We start from the raw sequence: 23,537 nt of genomic DNA, 5'->3' as shown, positions 1-23,537 counted from the left end.
ATTTGGAAGAGCCGGTAACACTAATTGCCACACACTCACAATGGGGGTGGGGTGGAGGAGTTCAAAAATCAAAAAGACAGTCTGAGAAACACAATCTCATCTTTAAAACAAATTCTTATAATCTGGGGGGGTCTGACTCATGATCTTTGAACTTTTGGGTTTGACAGTACAGCACTTGAAGCTATTCAAGTGAGGTGTAACCTAGGTCTTCCCATCTGAAAACTGAGATAATCACTTCCAAAATACTCCCAAACTCCACAAGAACAAGCTCTAAACCAGAGTCTTCCTGATACATGGATCGGTCACCAAGCCAATCTGTAGCACAAGTATTAAATAATATATTACAATAATGCATCGTCTTTTGATCACTGATTAAGTGCCTACCTTTTGTTGTTGTATGGCATGTTCTCCCATATTTCTGGAGGTACGTAATAAGGAGTTCCCACGTATGTACAAGCATATGCCATTGGACTTGCCAAACAAAAAAGAAAAGCCATATGAAAAGTGATAACATAAGCTGTCTGTAATATTCAAGCAATGGTAACAAATATAGTTTAGATCACTGAATCCAGGGGCAATATCTACATACTTTGTAAGAAGACGTGCAGATCCAAAATCTCCCAATTTTACTTTTCCATTTTGAGTGAGAAAAATATTCTGCATTGAAAAAAAAAAGGGAGTAAGAATTAATGTACTTAAAAATTGTTTTCTAACAAATGTTTCTGCATTGCACACTATATAGATAATATAGTGATGGACACTTCAGAAAGGCTACAGATAAAACCTCTATCTTCACTGTACCAAAATGAATCCTCATATTTCCCCTGCAAGGAAGGTAAGAACTATCCTTAATCTACAGGGGAAATTGAAAGGTTAAGTGGCTTGCCCAAGGCCAGAGTCAGTAGCATAGGAAGAATCAGAATTCAGGAATTCTGCATCCCAGTTCTGTACTCAAACCACTATCCCACACCTCTTTCTGAGTTGTTAACTTTCCTTTAGAGAGCAGTGTAATCATAGAATCATAGCACTGGAAGGAACCTCGAGAGGACCTCTAGTCCAGACCCCTGCACTCATGGCAGGACTAAGTATTATCTAGACTATCCCTGACAGGTGTTTGTCTAACCTACTCTAAAAATCTCCAATGATGGAGACTCCACAACCTCCCAAGGCAATTTATTCCAGTGCTTAACCACCATGATGAATTTTTTCCTAATGTCCAACCTAAATCTCCCTTGCTGCAATTTAAACCCATTGCTTCTTGTCCTATACTCAGAGGTTAAGAAGGACAATTTTTCTTCCTCCTCCATGTAACAACCTTTTATGTACTTGAAAACTGTTATCATGTCCCCTCTCAGTCTTCTCTTCTCCAGACTAAACAAACCCAGTTTTTTCAATCTTCCCTCATAGGTCATGTTTTCTAGATCTTTAATCATTTTTGTTGCTCTTCTTTGGACTTTCTCCAATTTGTCCACATCTTTCCTGAAATGTGGCGCCCAGAACTGGACACAATACTCCAGTTGAGGCCTAATCAGTGCGGAAGAATTACTTCTCATGACTGGCTTACAACATTCCTGCTAATACATCCCAGAATGATGTTCACTTTTTTTGCAACAGCGTTAACACTGTTGATTCATATTTAGCTTGTGGTCCACTATGATCCACAGATCCCTTTCCACAGTATTCCTTCCTAAGCAGAACTGATCCCTGCGGGACCCGACTCATTATGTCCTTCCAGCATGACTGTGAACCACTGATAACTACACTCTGGGAACGGTTTTCAGAGAAGATGAAACACAGAAGATGAAAGGCAAGATATGTATAATGTTTGTCATTTCAGCCCCTCCATTTTTATGCCTTCCCTTAAATTTAAATTGTCTACAGCTAGCCACAAGTAAGTTGCTATCATCAAGGATTCGGGAATAGAAGCAAAATCATAGATATTAAGACTGCAGCTACTTTGAGACCACACTTTCATTTAAATGAGTTATAATCCTGATAGTTCGATTAATCTAATACTCATGCTGAGATAAAGAATTTAAAATGAACACAGCACTCAGGGAATTAGACTATCCCAAGTGGAAGAGGGCTGTTGGCAACTTGCAATAACAACTATTAAAGTTATTCCAATCACCTTGGACTTGATATCTCTATGCAACACACGTCTGTCGTGAATGTGCTTCACTCCCAGGCACATCTGTACAAACCAGTGAAGTATCTGAAAAAAGTGACAAAAAAGTTATGACAATACAAATTCGTGTGTTATTCAAACTTTATTGGTGGAATGAAAAATGATAAGACAGAGCAAAGAACAAACAAGTGAACAGTGTCGACAACCTCCCAAGATGGGAATTAAAAGTAAATCAGGCATAAATTTAAGGTGACCTCTAGGGCTGTTGATTAATTGCAGTTAACTCAAAAAAATTAAATCACAATTAAAAAAATTATTTGCGATTAATCACACTTTTAATATCACTGTTAAAACAACAGAATACCAATTGAAATTTATTAAATATTTTGGATTTTTTTCTACATTTTCAAATATATTGATTTCAATTACAACACAAAATATACAAAGTGTACAGTGCTCACTTTATATTATTTTTATTACAAATATTTGCACTGCAAAAGTGATAAACAAAAGAAATAGTAGTTTTCAATTCACCTTATATAAGTAGTGTAGTGCAATCTATCATGAAAGTTGAATTTACAAAATGTCGATTTTTTTTTTTGTTACTTTACTGCACTCAAAAACAAAACAACGTAAAACTTCAGCGCCTACAAGCCCACTCACTCTTACTTCTTGTTCAGCCAATGGCTCAGAAAAACAAGTTTGTTTACATTTACAGGAGATAATGCTGCCCGCTTCTTGTTTACAATGGTACCTGAAAGCGAGAACAGGCGTTCTCTGGCACTGTTGTAGCCAGCGTCACAAGATATTTATGTGCCAGATGCACTAAAGAGTCATATGTCCCTTCATGCGTCCACCACCATTCCAGAGGACATAGATCCATGCTGATGACGGGTTCTGCTCGATAACGATCCAAAGCGGTGCTGACGAACGCCCGTTCATTTTCATTATCTGAGTCAGATGCCACGAGCAGAAGGTTGATTTTCTTTTTTGGTAGTTCGGGTTCTGAAGTTTCCACACTGGAGTGTTGCTCTTTTAACTCTTTGTCAAGGTTCCTCCCCCACTCTGAACTCTAGGGTACAGATGTGGGGACCTGCATGAAAAAAACCTCCTAAGCTTATCTTTACCAGCTTAGGTCAAAACTTCCCCCAGGTACAAAATATTCCACCCTTTGTCCTTGGATTGGCCGCTACCACCACCAAACAAATACTGGTTACTGGGGAAGAGCTGTTTGGACACGTCTTTCCCCCCAAAATACTTCCCAAAACCTTGCACCCCACTTCCTGGACAAGGTTTGGTAAAAAGCCTCACCAATTTGCCTAGGTGACTACAGACCCAGACCCTTGGATCTTAAGAACAATGAACAATCCTCCCAACACTTGCACCCCCCCTTTCCAGGGAAATGTTGGATAAAAAGCCTCACCAATTTGCATAGGTGACCACAGACCCAAACCCTTGGATCTGAGAACAATGAAAAAGCATTCAGTTTTCTTACAAGAAGACTTTTAATAGAAATAGAAGTAAATAGAAATAAAAAAAAATCCCCCCTGTAAAATCAGGATGGTAAATACTTTACAGGGTAATTAGATTCAAAACATAGAGAACCCCTCTAGGCAAAACCTTAAGTTACAAAAAAGATACACAGACAGAAATAGTTATTCTATTCAGCACAATTCTTTTCTCAGCCATTTAAAGAAATCATAATCTAACACGTACCTAGCTAGATTACTTACTAAAAGTTCTAAGGCTTCATTCCTGGTCTATCCCCGGCAAAGACAAAATATAGACAGACACACATACCCTTTGTTTCTCTCCCTCCTCCCAGCTTTTGAAATTATCTTGTCTCCTCATTGGTCATTTTGGTCAGGTGCCAGCGAGGTTACCTTTAGCTTCTTAACCCTTTACAGGTGAGAGGAGATTTCCTCTGGCCAGGAGGGATTTTACAGGGGTTTACCCTTCCCTTTATATTTATGACACGCCCCCCAAATCTCAGCTAGGGTGAAACACTGGCTGGGATTTCTTCCTGGAGCTCTAGGAAAAACAGAGTTAATAAGACACATGCATCTCTAAATATACTACCAAGTACATAAAGACTAACAATATTTTCTACATCTCAAGGACGATTTTAACCAGTTGATTCTGGGAAACTTTCACGGGAGAGTGCATCAGCCACTTTGTTAGAAGCTCCTGAGATGTGTTGGATGTCAAAATCAAAATCTTGGAGAGCTAAACTCCACCGAAGAAGTTTTTTGCTATTTTCTTTGACCGTGTGAAGCCACTTCAGTGCAGCATGGTCGGTTTGCAGGTGGAAACGCCGTCCCCAAACATATGGGCGTAGCTTTTCCAGAGCGTAGACAATGGCGTAACATTCTTTTTCAGTGACTGACCAGTGGCTTTCCCTCTCAGACAGTTTTTTGCTGAGAAACACTACAGGGTGGAATTCTTGATCAGGTCCTTTCTGCATTAAAACTGCTCCCACACCACGCTCGGACGCATCTGTGGTTACTAGGAACGGTTTGTCAAAGTCTGGGGCCCTTAGTACAGGGTCAGACATGAGTGTCGCTTTAAGCTTGTTAAAGGCCTTCTGACACTTTTCGGTCCACTGAACCGCATTTGGCTGTTTCTTTTTGGTTAGGTCTGTCAGTGGGGCGGCGATTTGGCTGTAGTGCGGTACAAATCGTCTGTAATAACCGGCCAAGCCTAAGAAGGATTGAACCTGTTTCTTTGACTTTGGGACAGGCCACTTTTGGATAGCATCCACTTTGGCCTGTAGGGGGCTGATAGTTCCTTGACCCACCTGGTGTCCAAGGTAAGTCACTCTGTTTAGGCCTATTTGGCACTTCTTAGCCTTAACAGTTAGTCCTGCCTCCCTTATGCGCTCAAGGACTTTTTGTAGATGTTCCAGGTGGTCTGCCCAGGAATCCGAAAATATGGCCACATCGTCAAGGTAGGCGACTGCATATTCTCCTAATCCTGCTAGGAGACCATCTACAAGTCTTTGGAAGGTGGCGGGTGCATTTCGCAGCCCGAAAGGGAGTACATTAAATTCATACAGCCCGAGATGTGTGGTGAAGGCTGACCTTTCCTTGGCAGATTCATCTAGCGGTACCTGCCAGTACCCCTTGGTTAAGTCCAAGGTAGAGATGAACTGGGCCCGTCCCAGTTTCTCTAATAGTTCATCTGTGCGTGGCATTGGATAGTTGTCTGGGCGAGTTACAGCATTTAGCTTATGGTAGTCCACGCAAAAACGTATTTCCCCATCTGGTTTGGGAACTAGAACCACTGGAGATGCCCATGCACTTTCAGAGGGGCGGATTACCCCCATCTGTAACATATCCCGGATCTCCCGTTCTATAGCAGTTTTAGCTTGAGGAGACACCCGGTAAGGTTGGACTCTAATTGGGCGAGCATTACCTGTGTCAATGGAGTGGTATGCCCGTTCAGTCAGTCCTGGGGTGGCTGAGAACGTTGGCGCGTAGCTAGTGCACAGCTCCTGGATCTGCTGTCGCTGCATACGCCCAAGGGTCATGGAGAGGTTCACCTCTTCCACACCACCAGCACATTTCCCTTCGTAGTAGACACCTTCAGGCCACTCAGCGTCGTCTCCTCCCTGGGCTGTAAACTGACAAACCTTTAATTCTCTGGATCGATTAGAAGAGCTGAGAGGCGGTGGGTGGCTCCGTGCCGCCGTCCAAGCTCTCTGGAGGCTTTCATCTGCTTCCTGTTCGGTCTGGAACTGTTCCCTTGATGCTGGAGACATCAGTTCCTTATTGGATTGTGGACCTAGGCTTGGTCCCTCTGGAAGCGATATAGGGGATGGGGCTGTTTCTGTTGACTGTGAACCGCTCTCCGCTGGTGAACTATGTTGGGATTCAGGCTCCGGCTGAGCCTCTTGTGTCGGGTTATCGGCTGCTGTCGGTTCAGGGTCGGTGGGGCCCTCTGGTGTTGAGGTTGCAAGTACTGGATTCAGTGCTGGCAATGGGTCTGGTGTTGGTTGTTCGGCTGGTTCCGGTTCTGGGACTGGTTCCGTCTGGGTCTCTGGGACTGGATCCACTACTGCTGTTGCAGACATTGGTCTGGGGTCCGGATCCATCACCTCTGACCGGGTCCTGATAGAAGTTTCCGGAACAGAGCTAGGCCTCACGGCTTGTTTAGCCTGGCTGCGGGTGACCGTTCCCACCCTCTTGGCCTGCTTCACATGATTGGCCAAGTCTTCCCCCAACAGCATGGGGATGGGATAATCATCATAGACTGCAAAAGTCCACGTTCCGGACCAGCCCTTGTACTGGACAGGCAACTTGGCTGTAGGCAAATCGAAAGAGTTGGACTTGAAGGGTTGAATCGTCACTTGGATCTCTGGGTTGATTAAACTGGGGTCCACTAAGGAAGCATGGATAGCTGACACTTGTGCTCCGGTGTCCCTCCACGCGGTGACCTTCTTCCCGCCCACACTCACAGTTTCCCTCCGCTCCAAGGGTATCTGGGAGGTATCTGGGCCTGTGGACCTCTGGTGCGATTCCGGTGCAATGAACTGTAATCTGTTGGGGTTCTTGGGGCAGTTGGCCTTTACATGCCCCAGCTCGTTACATTTAAAACATCGTCCAGCTGACTGGTCACTGGGGCGAGGAGGGTTGCTGGAGAACGGGGTGGAGGGACGATAAGGGGTCTGGAGGGTTCTTTGGGAGGTAGGTGGGGCTTTGGGCGGCCCCCGGTAATAGGGTGTGGTCTGGGGTTGTCCCTTCTGGTCTCCGCTCCAACTGCGACCAGTTTTCTTCTTCTCTGCCACCTCCACCCATCTGGCTCCAATCTCTCCTGCCTCGATTACAGTTTTGGGCTTCCCATCTAGGATGTATCTTTCTATTTCCTCAGGAACACCCTCTAAGAATTGTTCCATTTGCATTAGGAAGGGCAAATTTACTGGAGATTCAACACTTGCTCCGGATATCCAGGCCTCCCAATGCTTCACAATGTGGTAGGCATGTCGGGTAAATGACACATCTGGTTTCCACCTTAGGGCTCTGAACCTCCGACGAGACTGCTCGGGTGTTATCCCCATTCTGACTCTCGCCTTGGATTTAAACAGTTCATACTTGTTCATGTGTTCTTTAGGCATTTCAGCTGCCACCTCAGCTAAGGGTCCACTGAGCTGCGGCCTCAGCTCTACCATGTATTGGTCAGTAGAGATGTTGTACCCAAGGCAGGCCCTTTCGAAGTTTTCTAGGAAGGCCTCAGTATCATCGCCTGCTTTGTAGGTGGGGAACTTTCTGGGATGGGAAGTGGTACTTGGAGAAGGATAGCTAGGGTTTGTTGGGATATTCTCCTGAGCCTTTATCTTCTCTATCTCCTCCACATACTTCCTCTCTTTTTCCTTCTCCTCCAGCTCTTTGTCCCTTGCTTCCATAGCTCTCCTGTGAGCAGCCGCTTGGTGTTGTTCTGCCTCTTTCGCTGCCTCTTTCGCTGCCTCCCTTTCTTGTTCCTTCTCCTCCTTCTTCAGCCGCATGAGTTCTATCTGTCTTTCATGTTCCCTTTGTCTTTCCTCAGCCTGAAATCTGGCTAATTCCAGCCGTAGTCGAGCCGCAGATATTGTCATTCTAACCTCTCTGTTTTTAACTAACTTTACACCCGAGGTTTAGAAATAAACAAAAAAAAAACTTGGCTGTAAAATTTTGCTGTGCTGGAATAGAATACCTATTCTCTGATAGTGATTGTCAGCCTACAAAAAAAAAAAAAAAAAAAAACAATTCCCTTGTCTCTGCTCTGGGCCCAAATCAAAGCAAAAACTTCCAGCTACTTTGAAACCTGTTTACCCAGCCCAAAGAAAAACCAAGTTTCCTTTTTAAACTTGTGCTCCTTGTAAAAAATCAAAATCCAAAAAAAAAAACCCTTGCCACTTTTGTCTCCAGGCAAATGGGTAGAACACCCCCCCTTCTACTTACTTTTAGGGAAAAAAAAAAACTCTGGGTTGGAAGACTGTGAATTTCCCTGCAGGAGTTAAGTACCCTGCCTCCAGGCAAAGAAAACCTGCAATTCACAAAGATAATCCCCTTTTGTCTCTGCTTGGCCACAAAGCAGAGAAAAAAAAACAAGCTGCTTTCAGTTTCAGCTGCTTCTGGACTTCCTTTTTAAAAATCTGTATTTCTAGTTCAACAAAATCTCAACTGGATCTCAAAATGATTTCAGGTTAATCCCACCACTCTGCCACCATGTCAAGGTTCCTCCCCCACTCTGAACTCTAGGGTACAGATGTGGGGACCTGCATGAAAAAAACCTCCTAAGCTTATCTTTACCAGCTTAGGTCAAAACTTCCCCCAGGTACAAAATATTCCACCCTTTGTCCTTGGATTGGCCGCTACCACCACCAAACAAATACTGGTTACTGGGGAAGAGCTGTTTGGACACGTCTTTCCCCCCAAAATACTTCCCAAAACCTTGCACCCCACTTCCTGGACAAGGTTTGGTAAAAAGCCTCACCAATTTGCCTAGGTGACTACAGACCCAGACCCTTGGATCTTAAGAACAATGAACAATCCTCCCAACACTTGCACCCCCCCTTTCCAGGGAAATGTTGGATAAAAAGCCTCACCAATTTGCATAGGTGACCACAGACCCAAACCCTTGGATCTGAGAACAATGAAAAAGCATTCAGTTTTCTTACAAGAAGACTTTTAATAGAAATAGAAGTAAATAGAAATAAAAAAAAATCCCCCCTGTAAAATCAGGATGGTAAATACTTTACAGGGTAATTAGATTCAAAACATAGAGAACCCCTCTAGGCAAAACCTTAAGTTACAAAAAAGATACACAGACAGAAATAGTTATTCTATTCAGCACAATTCTTTTCTCAGCCATTTAAAGAAATCATAATCTAACACGTACCTAGCTAGATTACTTACTAAAAGTTCTAAGGCTTCATTCCTGGTCTATCCCCGGCAAAGACAAAATATAGACAGACACACATACCCTTTGTTTCTCTCCCTCCTCCCAGCTTTTGAAATTATCTTGTCTCCTCATTGGTCATTTTGGTCAGGTGCCAGCGAGGTTACCTTTAGCTTCTTAACCCTTTACAGGTGAGAGGAGATTTCCTCTGGCCAGGAGGGATTTTACAGGGGTTTACCCTTCCCTTTATATTTATGACACTCTTCTTGAAAGCATGTTCCACACCTCCGCCAAGATTTTGGAAGGCACTTCAGATTTAAACCTTGGGGCAAGGGCTGTAGCTATCTTTAGGAATCTCACATTGGTACCTTCTTTGTGTTTTGTCAGATCTTCACTGAAAGTGTTCTTAAAACGAGCAACACGTGCTGGGGCATCATCCAAGACTGTTATAACATGAAATATATGGCAGAATGCGGGTAAAACAGAGCAGGAGACATACAATTCTCCCCCAAGGAGTTCAGTCACAAATTTAATGAATGCTTTTTTTTTTTTTTTTTAAAAACGAGCATTATCAGCATGGAAGCATGTCCTCTGGAATGAAGCAGCCAAAGCATGAAGGTGGCATATAAACATTTAGCATATCTGGCACGTAAATACCTTTCAATGCTGGCTACAAAAGTGTCACGCGAATGCCTGTTCTCACTTTCAGGTGACATTGTAAATAATAAATGGGCAGCATTATCTCCTGTAAACGTAAAACAAACTTGTTTGTCTGAGCGATTGGCTAAACAAGAAGTGGGACTGAGTGGACTCGTAGGCGCTCAAGTTTTACATTGTTTTGTTTTTTAGTTAAGTTATTTTTTGTACATAATTCTACATTTGTAAGTTCAACTTTCACAATAAAGAGATTGCATTACAGTACTTGTATTAGGTTAATTGAAAAATGCTATTTCTTTTGTTTTTTTACAGTGCTAATATTTGTAATCAACAATAATAATATACAGTGAGCACTGTACACTTTGTATTCTGTGTTGTAATTGAAATCAATATATTTGAAAATGTAGAAAATATCCAAAAATATTTAAATAAATGGTATTTTATTATTGGTTAATCGCGCAATTAATTTTTTTAATCACTTGACAGCTCTAGTTACCTCCCAGTAGACCGCGTAAAGATTTAACTACTAAGATATGTGACATTTCAATATGGCAAGTAAAACACTCATTGCTAGTATAAAGAAAGCTGGACAGTCAAAGAACCCTGTTCCTTTAAGACATTTTACAGGCACTCCAATTATAATTGTATAGTTAAATTAGAATATTTAAACTAGACACAAATGTACTTTAAATGTACTTTGTAGAGCTCTTAGGGATGCTCAGCCAATCTAACTACTGAATTAGATAAACATTTCCTGACCCTCTAATTTTAACTAAAAAGATGCCTCCAAAATGGAAAATATTAGTCATTATAAATAAAGTGTAAATGAATTTGGGTGAGAGTTACATATTTCACTACTTTATATTAAGTTAGTATCTGACTCTGTGGATACCTCCACTTGTATCACAGAGTGTTTCACTCACTGTTCATTTGCAATACAACCTCATAACTTTATTTCACGGTCCCTTAGATTCTATTTTAAAAACGCTTCATTAGATACTTGGAAGCAAAAATACAAATCTCACCACATTTTACACAGTATGTATGTGGTCTGTGTACAATGTCTCTCAAATAACTCAGGTTTATCTTGTTATTACTGAAATTGCCCCAGCCTAACCATTGTTCAGACAGAAATAATGATGTCACACACACTGAAGAATTTCTTTGTTTAATTTCAAGCAGGGTTTTTTGTAGGTTTTTGTATATTTTAAATTTGTTTTATATCACATTGGCTGCTAGCAACCAAAACAGCCCTCAAAGATAGTTATTTCAGAAACAGCTAAGAAGATTATATCTACATATAACCTCAATCTTGAATAGATGGGGCCTGATTCACCAGGCCCTGCACCTTGTTTAGTCACTTACACTAGCATAAAGTGACTGTAAATCACTACCATTCTGATTTGGTAGCATTTTACATCCATTTTCACTGGTGCCAATGGCTACAAGGTGCAAGGCAATGGAAAATGAGGCCTGAGAGATTTACTTCAGTAACAGGCTTCCCTAGTTTCAGAAATCTCAGGTACTTCTGAATTTAGATGTCTCCGTCTACCAGCAGGTAAATCACACATACATGTGATTTTACCTGAAATTGCCATTGCACTGCTGTTTATACATATAAACCATATAGATATATGCACGCACATAAACAGCAGCACAGTGAATTTTCTTTTATATCAAACCATGAACTGCTACTCCTGAAAGTGATACTTTAACAATCAAGGTTGCCACACTTGGGGTAGGAGTTGTCTGACATGTTGCCATAACTCTCCAAAGTACCATGGTTAGTGCTGCTTTTTGGGGAGCAGCACCAGAGGAAAACAGTGGCATCATATACCTCACACAATACTAAGGAAGGGCATATTTCGAACGCCCTTCAACTACCTGGCAGGTCAGTTATCTAACATCCTGCTCATTTTCAATATATATCATTTGATGATCATCAGTTCACATGAAAAAGTATTCTTATGTGGCTGCCTTTAATTTATTTCTTTTTCTTACCGTATCTTCAGGAAACAACTTTCCTCTTTGATATTTAATCTTTTGCATTAGATCTCCATCATCACAGTATTCCATCACTATATACAGATGTCCATCAGCTAAATTTTAGATAATTTAAGATTAATTAGTAATTTCATTAGCATGCTAAATGTATCATTGTTATTATATAGCACCAACAATATGCTATGTATTTTACAGATAGGTATAAAGAAAAAAATCCAGGCCCCACCAAAAGCTTGCAAGCGAAATAAGAGCTTGAAGTCTAAATAATGTAAATAGATACATTCTGAAAACCTATACATTTACCTTCAAATGATTCCTTATAGGCAACAATATGTGGGTGTTTCATTTTACTCAACAGAATAGCTTCCTTCCTAGAGTTCTGTACATCAGATGGAGACTGAAAACAAATTGTATAATAATCAATTATACAAATGTTGCAATAATAAATCTTCATATATACTACATGTCATTTTCAAAACCAGAATTACTTTTGAAGCACTAGATTTCAATTTATTTTCTTCAACTGCTTTAAAAAGCCATTCATTTAGAAACTTTAAAACTCCATCCATTATTGTAAAATCAGTAAGTGAAAAATAGCACACTAAATAAACTTCCCAGAATTGTATCTCTAGAGCAGTGGTTCCCAAACTTGTTCCACCACTTGTGCAGGGAAAGCCCTTGGTGGGCTGGGCCGGTTTGTTTACCTGCCACATCCGCAGGTTCGGCCGATCGTGGCTCCCAGTGACTGCAGTTCACTGCTCCAGGCCAATGGGAGCTGCTGGAAGCAGAGCGGGCTGAGGGACATACTGGACGCCGTTTCCAGCAGCTCCCATTGGCCTGGAGCAGTGAACCGCAGCCACTGGGAGCCACGATTGGCTGAACCTGCGGATGAGGCAGGTAAACAAACCAGCGCGGCCCGCCAGAGCCTTTCCCTGCAAAAGCGGAGGGACAAGTTTGGGAACCACTGCTCTAGAGAATGTAAGTATTTTAGAGCCATTCTGTATGCTTTTTTGAATAGATAGGATACCTTGCTACATCACTTTATGATTTTCTATTCAGACCACTGCAGAACTAGGTAATACAGCAGCACTTCCTAGCTCTGGAACAGTTCAAGGTCTATCAGAGCTTATATCAGATTATTTGAATGTGGCTTAGTATAAACTTAACTTTAATCAGGATATAACCAAGGCCTCTGTGAAAAATAATTTTGAGCTTTCTTGGATAGCTGAATGAAAAGCAAGTAATTTGAAATAACTGAATTTCAGCAACAAACAATATGATAACCTGACTACTTCCTCTTTGCAGTGAAATCCTGTCCCCAGTGAAGTCAATGGGAATTTTGCCATTGACTTCAAGTAGAACGAGAATTTAACTCTATATAACTTCTCATGCGCCATAATTCTAATCTTCCGCCACAAATGTGATGCTGGTCAGTGTTTACTGGTTACCAGTAACACCCTCAGTCTTGCAGTACTTATTAAAGGCCAGATCCTGTAAGATTCTCAACACCCTCATCTCCCAATGAAGGCACTTAACACTGGGCTGGCTAAGGCCCAGATTCTCAAAGGTATTTAGGTGCCTAACTCTAGGAGTCAGGCACCTAAATACCTTTGAAGGATCTGGACCTAAGTTCTGAAATGTTGCACTTTCTCAAGAATAGTCATAGCCTACCCATGTTGGAGGGAAAAGTGAGTTTTTAAAAGGCAATTAAAGCATTAAGATAACAAATACAAAGAAGGGGAGCGTAAACACTTACCTTGGGAAGTCTTATTTCCTTCATTGCATATTTCTGGTCACTACTCTTATGAAAAACTAAAAGAACTCTCCCAAAGGATCCCTCTCCAAGTACTTTTAACATAGTGTATTCTTCCATTGTTTGTAAGTCCAAGTCTTCTACGTTTCCTTAAATGTTATATTTCACAAGGATTTCTTCCAAACTGTATAATTAACTCTGTTAATTTTTGGAAAAAATTCAGAAGATGTATTTTTGATTAACATTATCTGTATGAGAGAAAATGACAAAATAACAAAAATATATAATTATAACATGATGGCAGTGACAACTGCTCAGAATTGCCACAAAAATGAATTTATGTTCAATGCTATTTTGACTTTACTAAGAATAAGGTTTTCAGAAAATTTTACTACAAAGCAAACTCACACTATGGTAATACTTTGTATATCTATTGCATCTTATAATCAGAACTCTCAAAACACTCTGAAAACATGAATTAATCTCCATAGTACGCCTGTGAAGTGCTAGATGTTCCTTTTATTCATCATCTTTGCAGCTGGATTCATAGTCCCAAACAGCCAGGTTTACAGGCACAGGGATATGAAAAATATTTGGCATAAGCAAAATACATGGTGGTGCTGTGGGTTTATAAAGGGTTAGTGGAATTTATTTTGAATGGCCTTCATACCCCACTAATTGATTTTATATATATAATTCCAATTCATTCATATATATAAATGAATTGGAATTTTTTATTAAGACACACTATTAGCCTGTTAAGCTATTATATTTACTTTCTTTATTGGGAGATAAATATCATTCATCAAGCCTGTAGGATGGTGCGTGGGAGTGCGCACATGTACACATGTGTGCATACATGGTTTGATGAATAATATTTATCTCCCAATAAGGAAAGTAAATTTAGAGGCCTTAAGAGGCTAATAGTGTGTCTTAACAAAAAGATCCAACTCATGCTTGTTCAGAGAATGAATAGTAAATCTATCATTTTAAAATTAAAAATCCGAAAATTAAGAATCAAGACACAGGATGTGTGATAAACATTAAAAAGAATGGGTCACAGTCAAAACAGATCTCACAAATCACAGTACAAAAGTTATGTTACATTTATTTCATCTTAGTGTAACTTTCAGAATAGAAACCTCTAACACAAAAACTACTCAAAATAACATTCACATTTTCAGCAGAAAAGGCACAAGGTTTCCCTTAATTCACTGCCCTTTTAGGCTTAAGATTCTTAATTCCTGTGGCAATGGCAACATCATCAAATGATAAATCAGATCCCATTATTTAGAGAGGGCAAACTGAAGAACAGATGAGCTAAGTGTCACTCAAGGTTACACAAGTGTTGAGAAGAAGAACCCAGAACACCTTCCACTGCTAACCTTCTCTCCTCCTCCATCAATTCTGAGTTCATCTTCTTTATTTAATGATAAAATGGTAACAACGTATGCTTGCTGAACAATCCCTTTTTGGACTCTGAGATCACTTGGATTTTTCTTTAACCTCACTGAATGACTACCCTATTCTGTCTTGTTTGGTTAGGGTTACAATCTGGGTTTTTGCTACCCTAAGCAAACTGAAAAGCTTATAAACATTTTGACTCCTCTAATACTGTATTTTGTTGTCCTAGGAAATTGCATGTACAGAAGAGCCAGCTCTGATTAACACCTTTAATCCTAGGGGAACGGTGTTGTTGGTGTTTGGGATGTGTGCTACAAGAGTTTCATATGCTATAACCCTTACTGTCAACTTTTTATAATGGTCACAAAATTTACCCTTCATTTTGATTAAGGATTTAACAAAAACCCAAATGATATTTCACTTAGATGTAAAGAACATTAATCATAATGAGTGGATAAGAAGTTTGAAAGGTTAAGAGAATGTAGCCAAAAGTACTCTCACACCCCATCTTCTGTAAGGAAATGTTTCTGAAATAACCCACCAGAGCTAGCACCAGTTTCTATCCACCAGGTCTGCAATGTCAGGAGCCCTAGCATAAATGAGCTACCAGCATTTTAAGGACTGTTCCATCAAACCCTGTTTATGACAAATATAATCAAAAAGTGCCAGCGACAGTGAGGGCGGCTGGTGGCCCATCTACACTAGGATTTCTAACACTGTTAATATTAGTGAGGTTGTTCCAGTGTTACCTCTACGGTAGACAAGACCACACTGAAGAAAGGAAAGGGGATAGAACAATAAGGCTGTAACTACATTAGGAAGAATATCCATTGCTAACAATAGGCATCAGCACTGTACCCAGCTAAGCTGGTGCTCAAAACAGTGCGGACAAGACCAAACCATGTTTAGCATCAGTTCAGAAACCACCATAGCGGAGCACTACTCAGGACAAAATTAAACCCTGATTTCTGAAGCTGCCTAATATAGTTTTGTCCTGTTCATGTTTGCAATGAAAGAGTCCAGTGCCATTCAGTTCCACCCACTGTCAACAATGGATACATTTTCTAGTATAGAAAAAAGTCTTTTGCTGTTGATTATAAGTTTCTTTTCACTAGAGAAAGTAAAGTTTTTCAACGAAGACTTCCCAGGTTCTGTTGCAGATTAACACCTACAAATGCTGTTAGGTGCAGGCTACTCTTTGAGAGGGTCAAAGATCAGTTCCTCAGCATGTATAGCCAGGAAAGGAGAGCACATCCCATTTTACCTCTGAGGGGTATAAATGAACAATAGAAACAATGCCGATCTAGGACAGATACACTGAATGAGGAGAATTAACGTGTGGGCAGTAGGTCTGTGAAAGCCTCGGTGGAGAGGAGCCACCCTGAGCTGCACAACGAGGGGGATCTGCGCCCTGGCTGGCTAGATTTGGACCTGGGCTATGCAAGAAAATTAGTAGGGTATGGATTTAAAGCAACTTAACCATTCCTGGTAAGTCCGCGTGTGGATGCTCTGATTCCAGACTGAGTGCCCTCTTCCGAATTCGCCTCATCCTAGTCCACAACAAAGCACTCCTAATGGAATCCAGGCTCAGCGTGTGCACCCGCGGAGTTCATCAGGATCAGCTGCTCTTGCAGCGTAACTCCCCGTGCGGCCAAGGGACGGGACTACCGCAGCAGCCTCCCCCGGGGCTGGGGAGAGCGGGCGGCTGCTCTTGCCCCTTCCAGCTAAATCCTGGAGGGGCAGCGCCCCCAAGCCATAGAGCGGGCCCCGCCCCCAGCCCGCGGGCCCCGCCGGCCCGCCCCCGCCTTTTCTCCGTCTCCAGGCGCAGTCCCCCCCCAGGCTCCGTACCGTGCTGGAGCCGCTCCCCGCCGCAGCTCCCCGAGCCGGCAGCTGCCGCAGACCCCGCCTCCCGCGCGGCGCAGCCCGACCGCCTCGCTCAAGCACCAGCTCCGAGCCTGGCCCCGCCCCTCCTCTCTGTCGTGAGACCGGCGTGGGACACTGCGGGGTCATCTCTATGGTTAGCGGACAAAAGCCATCCAAGGAACCCACGTGGGAGGGTTATTATTGCAGACGCTCTTCTGTATCTAGAGCTGGGGCTTGCACCCAAGCGAGCAGCCATGGGAACGGGGATGTCTAACGTCCGCCTCCGATCATGTAAGAGGACATCAGCGGCACCTACTGTTCGATTTCAGAGTAGCAGCCATGTTAGTCTGTATTCCCAAAAAGAAAAGAATGTGTGAGGAACAGTAGGGGGGGGAGGGGAAATAAACATGGGGAAATAGTTTTACTTTGTGTAATGACACATCCACTCCTAGTCTTTATTAAAAGGTTCCTCTCCCTGCCTCCCCCCCCCCCCCGCTCTCCTGCTGGTAAGAGCTCACCTTACCTGATCACTCTCCTTACAGTGTGTATGGTAACACCCATTGTTTCATGTTCTCTGTGCATATAAATCTCCCCACTGTATTTTCCACTGCATGCAGCCGAAGAAGTGAGCTGTAGCTCACGAAAGCTTATGCTCTAATAAATTTGTTAGTCTCTAAGGTAACACACATACTCCTCTACCTACTGTTCGAGAGGCACTGGTGTTCCCTAGCACACTGTGTGTCCCAGAACACCCCTCATCCAGTTATTGCCCCACTCTGCAAACTGCCTTTGGATAGAGTTCAACCTCGCTGCCCATTCAGAGCTGGGCTTCTCAAATGGCAGGGTCTCTCTAGCTAGGGCTTTATCACCCCCACCCCAAATGACAAAATTCAGATCTGACTTAATGGCAAGGAAATAAGGAGTGCTTCGAACTGGGGATTTGCTTTTTGCTCCTCAGTGTGTCACAACTTTATTTACTTGTTCAAGAATAGGGAAAAAACAGTTACTCATCTTCTCATAGCTGTTGTCCTTTGAAATAGGTCCTTCACATTAATTCCACACACCATGTGCACAGTCATCTGAAACCTTTTCCCTTAGCAACTCCTGTCAGGTCAGTTAGGAAGCCACCTGGAATGGCACCTTAATGGCACTCAATATAGGACCCTACTGACCCAACCACTCCCCCCCGCCTCAAATTCTTCTTGACAACTACTCCAACCAAGGGGAACGGGGCGGTGAGGCGCTGCTCACAGCAGTATGAGAATGAGAACCTTTTCCACGTAGCTAGGTAAGTGGCTCCAGTAGAAGGTTTCCTGCTACCACACAGTACTTCCCTCACCTGTTCTGAGCACTGGAGCTCCATGGGGTTTAACCATGAAGCTTCCAAGCCATGAGGTGGAGGGACGGGAGGTCGGGGTGAAGGAGATGATGTCCAGATGGATGGACCACTCGTGGTTGCAAAATGACCTGCTGAAGTGGTCTACAAGCTTGTTCCATACTCCTGGGAGCTAGGACGCCTCCAGGTGAATGGACTGGGCCAGACAATTCTTAAAGCTGGAGAGCTTCCTGACAGAGAGGGGAGGAGTGGGCTCCACCCTCCTGGTTTAAGTAAAACATGGCAGTGGTGTTGTTGGTCATCACCACCACGCACTGTCCCTGCATTCTGGTCAGGAAAGTCTGGCTGGCTAGTCACACTGCTCTGAGCTCCTTGATGTTGATATGAAGCGAGAGCTTGATCTGTGACCAGCGACCCTGCATCTGTAGGTCTCCTAGGTGGACCCCCCCAACTGAGAGCGGATGCAGCCGTTACCAGGGTCATGAAGGGATGAGGAGTGCTGAAAGGGACTCCTTCGCACACCATGCAAGGAGTTAGTCACCACTAAAGGGATTTTAGAATTTGCTCTGGTACTGTCACTCCGGAATCCAAACTGTTCCAGCCTGGATAAGTTGAGGCAAGCCATGCCTGGAGTGGCCTCAGCCTCGTGTGGTCTGACCACATAGGTGCAGGCTGCCATGTGCCCAAGGAGACTCAGACAGCCCCTTGCAGTTGTGGTGAGGTATTGCCTGTCATTGTTTGAAATCTGGACTCTAGCAGGATTACTCTCGCCTGCACAGAGTCCAGCACCGCCCCAATGAATTCTATTCTCTGGGTAGGGGACAGCGTTGACTTGTCTACATTGGGGAGTCCTAGTCTCTCAAAAGTCTCTCTGACCCAACTGGACTTGGTACTCCACCTGCTCCCTGGAGTGCCCCCGCAGCAGCCAGTTGTTGAGGTAGGGATATACCTGTACCTGTCTCTTGCGGAGAAAAGCCGTGACAACCGACATGTACTTGGTGAACACTCGGGGGGCCGTCGACAGACCGCACGGGAGCACCATGAATTGATGGTGTTTGTCGTCAACCACAAACCTCAGGAAACGCCTGTGGGCCGGATGAATAGCAATGCGAAAGTATGCATCTTTCATATCAAGGGCGGCGTACAAGTCTCCCGGATCCAGGGAAAGTATGATCATGCTCAGGGAGACCACGTGGAACTTCAACATCACCATAGGTCTCATAGGTCTAAAATGGGTCCGAGATCCCCATTTGCCTTGGGGCTAAGGAAGTATCAGGAGTAGAATCCCTTGCCCCTTAGCTCCTGCGGAACCTCCTCCACTGCCCCTATGGCAAGGAGCGATTGCACCACCTGCATAAGGAGTTGCTCGGAGAAAGGTCCCTGAAGAGGGATGGGGAAGGGGGGTGGGAGGGAGGGGAGGAGCAGAACTGGAGAGAATATCCCACTCCTACCCTGTGGAGCATCCAGTGGTCCAATGTTATTTGTGACCAAGCACAGTAGAAGTGGGAGGGATGATTCAGGAAGCACGGGGAAACATCTGTAAGGTGGCTGGTACACTGCCCTCAGGCGGACTTTCAAAATCCTTGTTTGGAGCCCAACAATGGCTTGGTGGGGCCCTGTCCCTGCCCTGAAGGCGGGTTTGAAGGCTTGAAGCTGTAATTCTTACCCCTATGGCAGTAGGAGTCCTGCCTCGGGCAAGGCTGATTAAGCCCCAGCAACAGCAGCAGTAAGTGTTTGCGTTGGGTAGCAGGCATGTGCATCCCCAGCAACATCATAGTTGCCCTCAAGTCTTTAAGGCTATGCAGCCTAGGGTCTGTTTGGTCCAAAAACAGCCCTGTGCCCTCAAAGGGTCTGTTGAACTTCCAGGGGTAAGCAGGAAGCTTGGAGTCACAAGGTTCTCATGACCACTCCAGAGAACATGGTATGGGCCACTGAGTCAGCCAAGTCAAGGGAGGTCCTCACTATCGCGTCCCCCTCCTCAACAATGGCTGAAAATTCCAACCTTAACTCAGTGGGGAGCAATTCCTTATACTTGATCATAGACTACCAAGAATTAAAGTTATACGCTCTGAGGACAGCCTTTTGGTTGGCTATCCTCAGCTGGATGCCTCCAGCAGTATAGACCTTCCTTCAAAATAGGTCCATGCGTTTAGCCTCCTTAGACTTAAGGGCCAGTGCCTGTTGCCCCTGACACTCCTTCTGATTTACTGCCGAGACCACTAGGGAGCAAGGGTGTGGGTGTGAGACTACGTATTCGTAGCCCTTGGAAGGGGCAAAGTATTTCTTCTCAACTCCTCTGGCGGTGCGTAAGATGGAGGCTGGTGTCTGCCACTGGGTCTTATTAGTGCTTTGGATGGTCTTTATTAATGGCAGCGCCACCTGGGAAGGCCCTTCTGGGGCAAGAATTCCACCATTGTGTCTTCTGCCTCAACCACTTCCTCCGCCTGCAGGCCCACGTTGCGGACAATGCAGTGGAGTAGGTCTTGTTGTTCCCTGTGGTCAATGGGCGGGGGCCCTATGGCTGACACTCCTGCTACCACCTCATCGGGTGAGGAAGATGAGGTCACCAGCAGTGGTACAGGGTCCTCCTGGCCCTCGAGCAGCCTGGGTTGCTCTTGGACTACACCAGGCTCCATCACTGGCTCCTCAGGGGCTGTCGTCTTGTGAGGTGCCGGCAGGTCTTGGGCAGGTTTCGTGCCCACCTCCTCAGTCTGCGGGGTTGGCCTAGAGAGGGCCTCTTCAGCTCCCCGCGTAGCAGGTCTATCCTTAGGTGACTGGGAAGGAGGGCGTCCAGAGGTCACCGATCTAGATCCTCTGGAAGGGGTACCTTGGGCCTGATGGTAAGCCCAGGGGGTCCAAAAATTCCACTGTGTGGGAGGTTGACACTGTGACTGCCAAGCCACACGCATGTCCCTTCGGCACCTGGAGTCTCTATCAGACTCTGAAGAGCCCAAGGGCGAAGACCCCATCGTGCAGAGAGCCCATGGGTCAGCCATCGGTGCTGCAACGATCTTGCCGATGACCAGTGCCAACGGTCTGGTGAGGGAGACTGGTGCTGCCTTTCTGGTGCTGGCAATTGGCTTTTGGTGCCACTTGTGAGAGCATTCTGGACTGGTGCTGATGCATGCTCAGTGCTGGGGAGATGGAGCACCGCGCCCCCAGTGCCAGACATGTTCCCGCTGATCACAGTGCTGGGGAATGATGTGGCTATGGTGATCAAGAGCAGTTCCGGGCACGATGCCAGCCCAGTGACTGAGAGCGCCGCATCATTGCGGGCTTGGCTCTGGACAGTGTCGGTGTCACCAGTACCGGAGACTTGTACCGCAGCATGCCCCAGAGCCCTGAAAGTGGTGAGGAGATGGGAACGACCCTGCTCACACCCTCTATAGCAGTGTTTTTCAAAGTTCAGGTCATGACCCAGTACTGGGTCATAGCATGTAAGGCACTGGGTTACCTTGCTGAGAACCAAGGGACCCTAGCGGTTAAAAGTCCCGGCGGCCGTGCTGCCTGGCTAAGGCAGGTTAGTCCCTACCTGTTCCGACACTGCGCTGCGCCCCAGAAGTGGCCAGCTAGGCAGAGAGACCCAGGGCTCCTGGTGCTGCCCCTGCCCCAAGCACCGGCTCCATATTCCCATTGGCTGGTTCCCAGCCATTGGGAGCTGGAGGGGAGGGGCGGTGCCTGTGGGCAAGAGCCACACAGAGCTGCTTGCCCGCCTCTGCCTAGAAGCAGGACCTGCTGCTGGCCGCTTCTGGGGTGCAACGCGGTCTGCAGTGCCAGGACAGGCAGGAATCCTGCCTCTGCACCCCAGCTACACCACTGATCAGGAGCTGCCAGAGTTAAGTCCGCGTCCCCAACCCCACACCCCTGCCCTGAGCCCCACCCCAACCTGGAACCCCTTCCTGCACCCCCATACCCCTCATCCCCATCCCAGAGCCCACACCCCCAGCCCAGAACCCTGACCCCCTCCCAAACCCCCAACCTCCTGCCCCAGCCCAGAGCCCCCTCCCACACCCTGAACCCCTCATCCCTGGTGCCACCCCACAACCCTCATCCCAACCCTCTGCCCCAGCCCCTCCCACACCCCAAACCCCTCATCCCCCACTCCCTGGGGTCACGGGCATCAATTTTCTTCAAGTGTGTCCCCAGAAAAAAAAGTTTGAAAACCACTGCTCTATAGCAACTAACTAACTATAACTACACTAATACTACAAAACAATAAACCGACAAGAATAAGTAACTAGGCTAAGGGAGCACTTGCGAAGCAAGCGAGAGACCGTTCCAATGCTGCCACGGAAGGGAAGAAGGAACTGAAGGGGTTGGCAGGGTCCTATATTGGTGCCACTCGAAGGGGCTCCCTCGCTGACCTGACAGGAGCTGCTAAGGGAAAAGGTTTCCGACAACAGTGCACACGGCGCACGCACACCTGATTGGAATAGATGTGAACAAGCACTTGAAGAAAAAAAAATTTTCAGTTTCTGTAATATTGCAGATATCAAAACTAACTCAGCCCCTCCCACTCTCAGACTGAAAGTGCATTCCATTTAAAAACTATCGAGGCAAACAACATGCAAATGGAGAAGCACCAACCACATTAGTTTGTGTATTAATCTACAGAAGGCATAAGTGCAGTTTCTGCTAGAGATACATGAAGCCTCAGGCCTAACATTGTTAGTTTTTGTATTGCTTCTTAATGTAGTAAATAATAAGCATGTGAGAAATGTACTGGGCCAAGTACTATTTACTAGTTTCAGATAAATCAGTCTTATCTTGTAATCTCTTCAAATCCGGGAGTTTTCATATATGTTTGGACAGCTCCTATTTTATAGGTGATAGCCACAAGGACCCAAGAAATTCACACCAGGGTGAGAGTACCATATATTTTCTATAATGAAAGAACAGCAGGGGTTTCTGTGCTTTTATTGCTAGTCATATTTAGCTACACCTGCAAATCCTCTTAATGGAGACAGCTTATACCCGCAAAAGTTACTTTCTTTGTAAAAGCAGTAGTTTATACAAGTTCCCCAAACAAAATAAAGGTACAGCAGCAAGAGGACTTTACTTGCATGACTGCACCTACACTGAGGCTTTTGGCAGCATAGCTACGTTGGTTATGGAAGTGACATTTTTCTCCACACTCCTAACCAATCTGTATGCTAGCAAAACTTACCTATAAACCTGGCCTTAGAGTGAAGTGAGGGTGGATAGATACCTCCCTACCTAACATGGTTCTTCTAAACAGTACTGCTTCCTCTTCGTGGAGTTCCAGTATAATCTTAAGGAATTAGTGGGCAGCTGGTATTTTCAGTTAAGTTCAGTTAGTGCACAAGAGATGACGGACACTATGCACTGACTGCACAGCCAGGGGGGTGTGGAGAAGTTTGTACTGCTCTCTCTCTAACATGCAGAATTCTGTAGTGAAAAGAGTAATTCAGCTCCAATCCTCATATTAAATTCTATTTCTCAGGTGAAGTTGCCAACAAGGGAACAAGCTTGTTAACTACTATTTGAGTTTATGA

At 44.6% G+C, this 23,537-nt stretch overlaps 1 protein-coding gene across 10 annotated transcripts in view; it reads right to left on the bottom strand.

The window, feature by feature from the left end:
• NEK3 (NIMA related kinase 3) overlaps nt 1-16,833 on the bottom strand; it is a 33,053-nt gene extending 16,220 nt beyond the window's left edge. For 3 of the 10 annotated variants that reach the window (XM_037893019.2, XM_043532499.1, XM_043532507.1), the window contains exons 1-7: nt 16,671-16,833; nt 13,422-13,666; nt 11,969-12,062; nt 11,663-11,760; nt 2,132-2,215; nt 590-657; nt 385-471 (exon numbers count right to left, since the gene is read on the bottom strand). In XM_037893019.2, the coding sequence (XP_037748947.1) occupies nt 385-471; nt 590-657; nt 2,132-2,215; nt 11,663-11,760; nt 11,969-12,062; nt 13,422-13,538 (548 nt within the window). In that variant the 5' untranslated portion in view covers nt 13,539-13,666; nt 16,671-16,833. Of the gene's footprint in view, nt 1-384; nt 472-589; nt 658-2,131; nt 2,216-11,662; nt 11,761-11,968; nt 12,063-13,421; nt 13,667-14,803; nt 14,839-16,302; nt 16,627-16,670 lie in introns of those variants that run through there. The other 7 variants (XM_007068073.4, XM_037893039.2, XM_043532504.1 and 4 more) reach the window with 5 other exon arrangements.
• Nucleotides 16,834-23,537: the final 6,704 nt, after the last annotated feature.

The sequence above is a fragment of the Chelonia mydas genome, chromosome 1 (assembly GCF_015237465.2).
Source record: "Chelonia mydas isolate rCheMyd1 chromosome 1, rCheMyd1.pri.v2, whole genome shotgun sequence".
Taxonomy (NCBI): Eukaryota; Metazoa; Chordata; order Testudines; family Cheloniidae; genus Chelonia; species Chelonia mydas.
The sequence above is the reverse complement of the archived record's forward strand: the minus strand, read 5'-3'. Positions and strand labels throughout refer to the sequence as shown.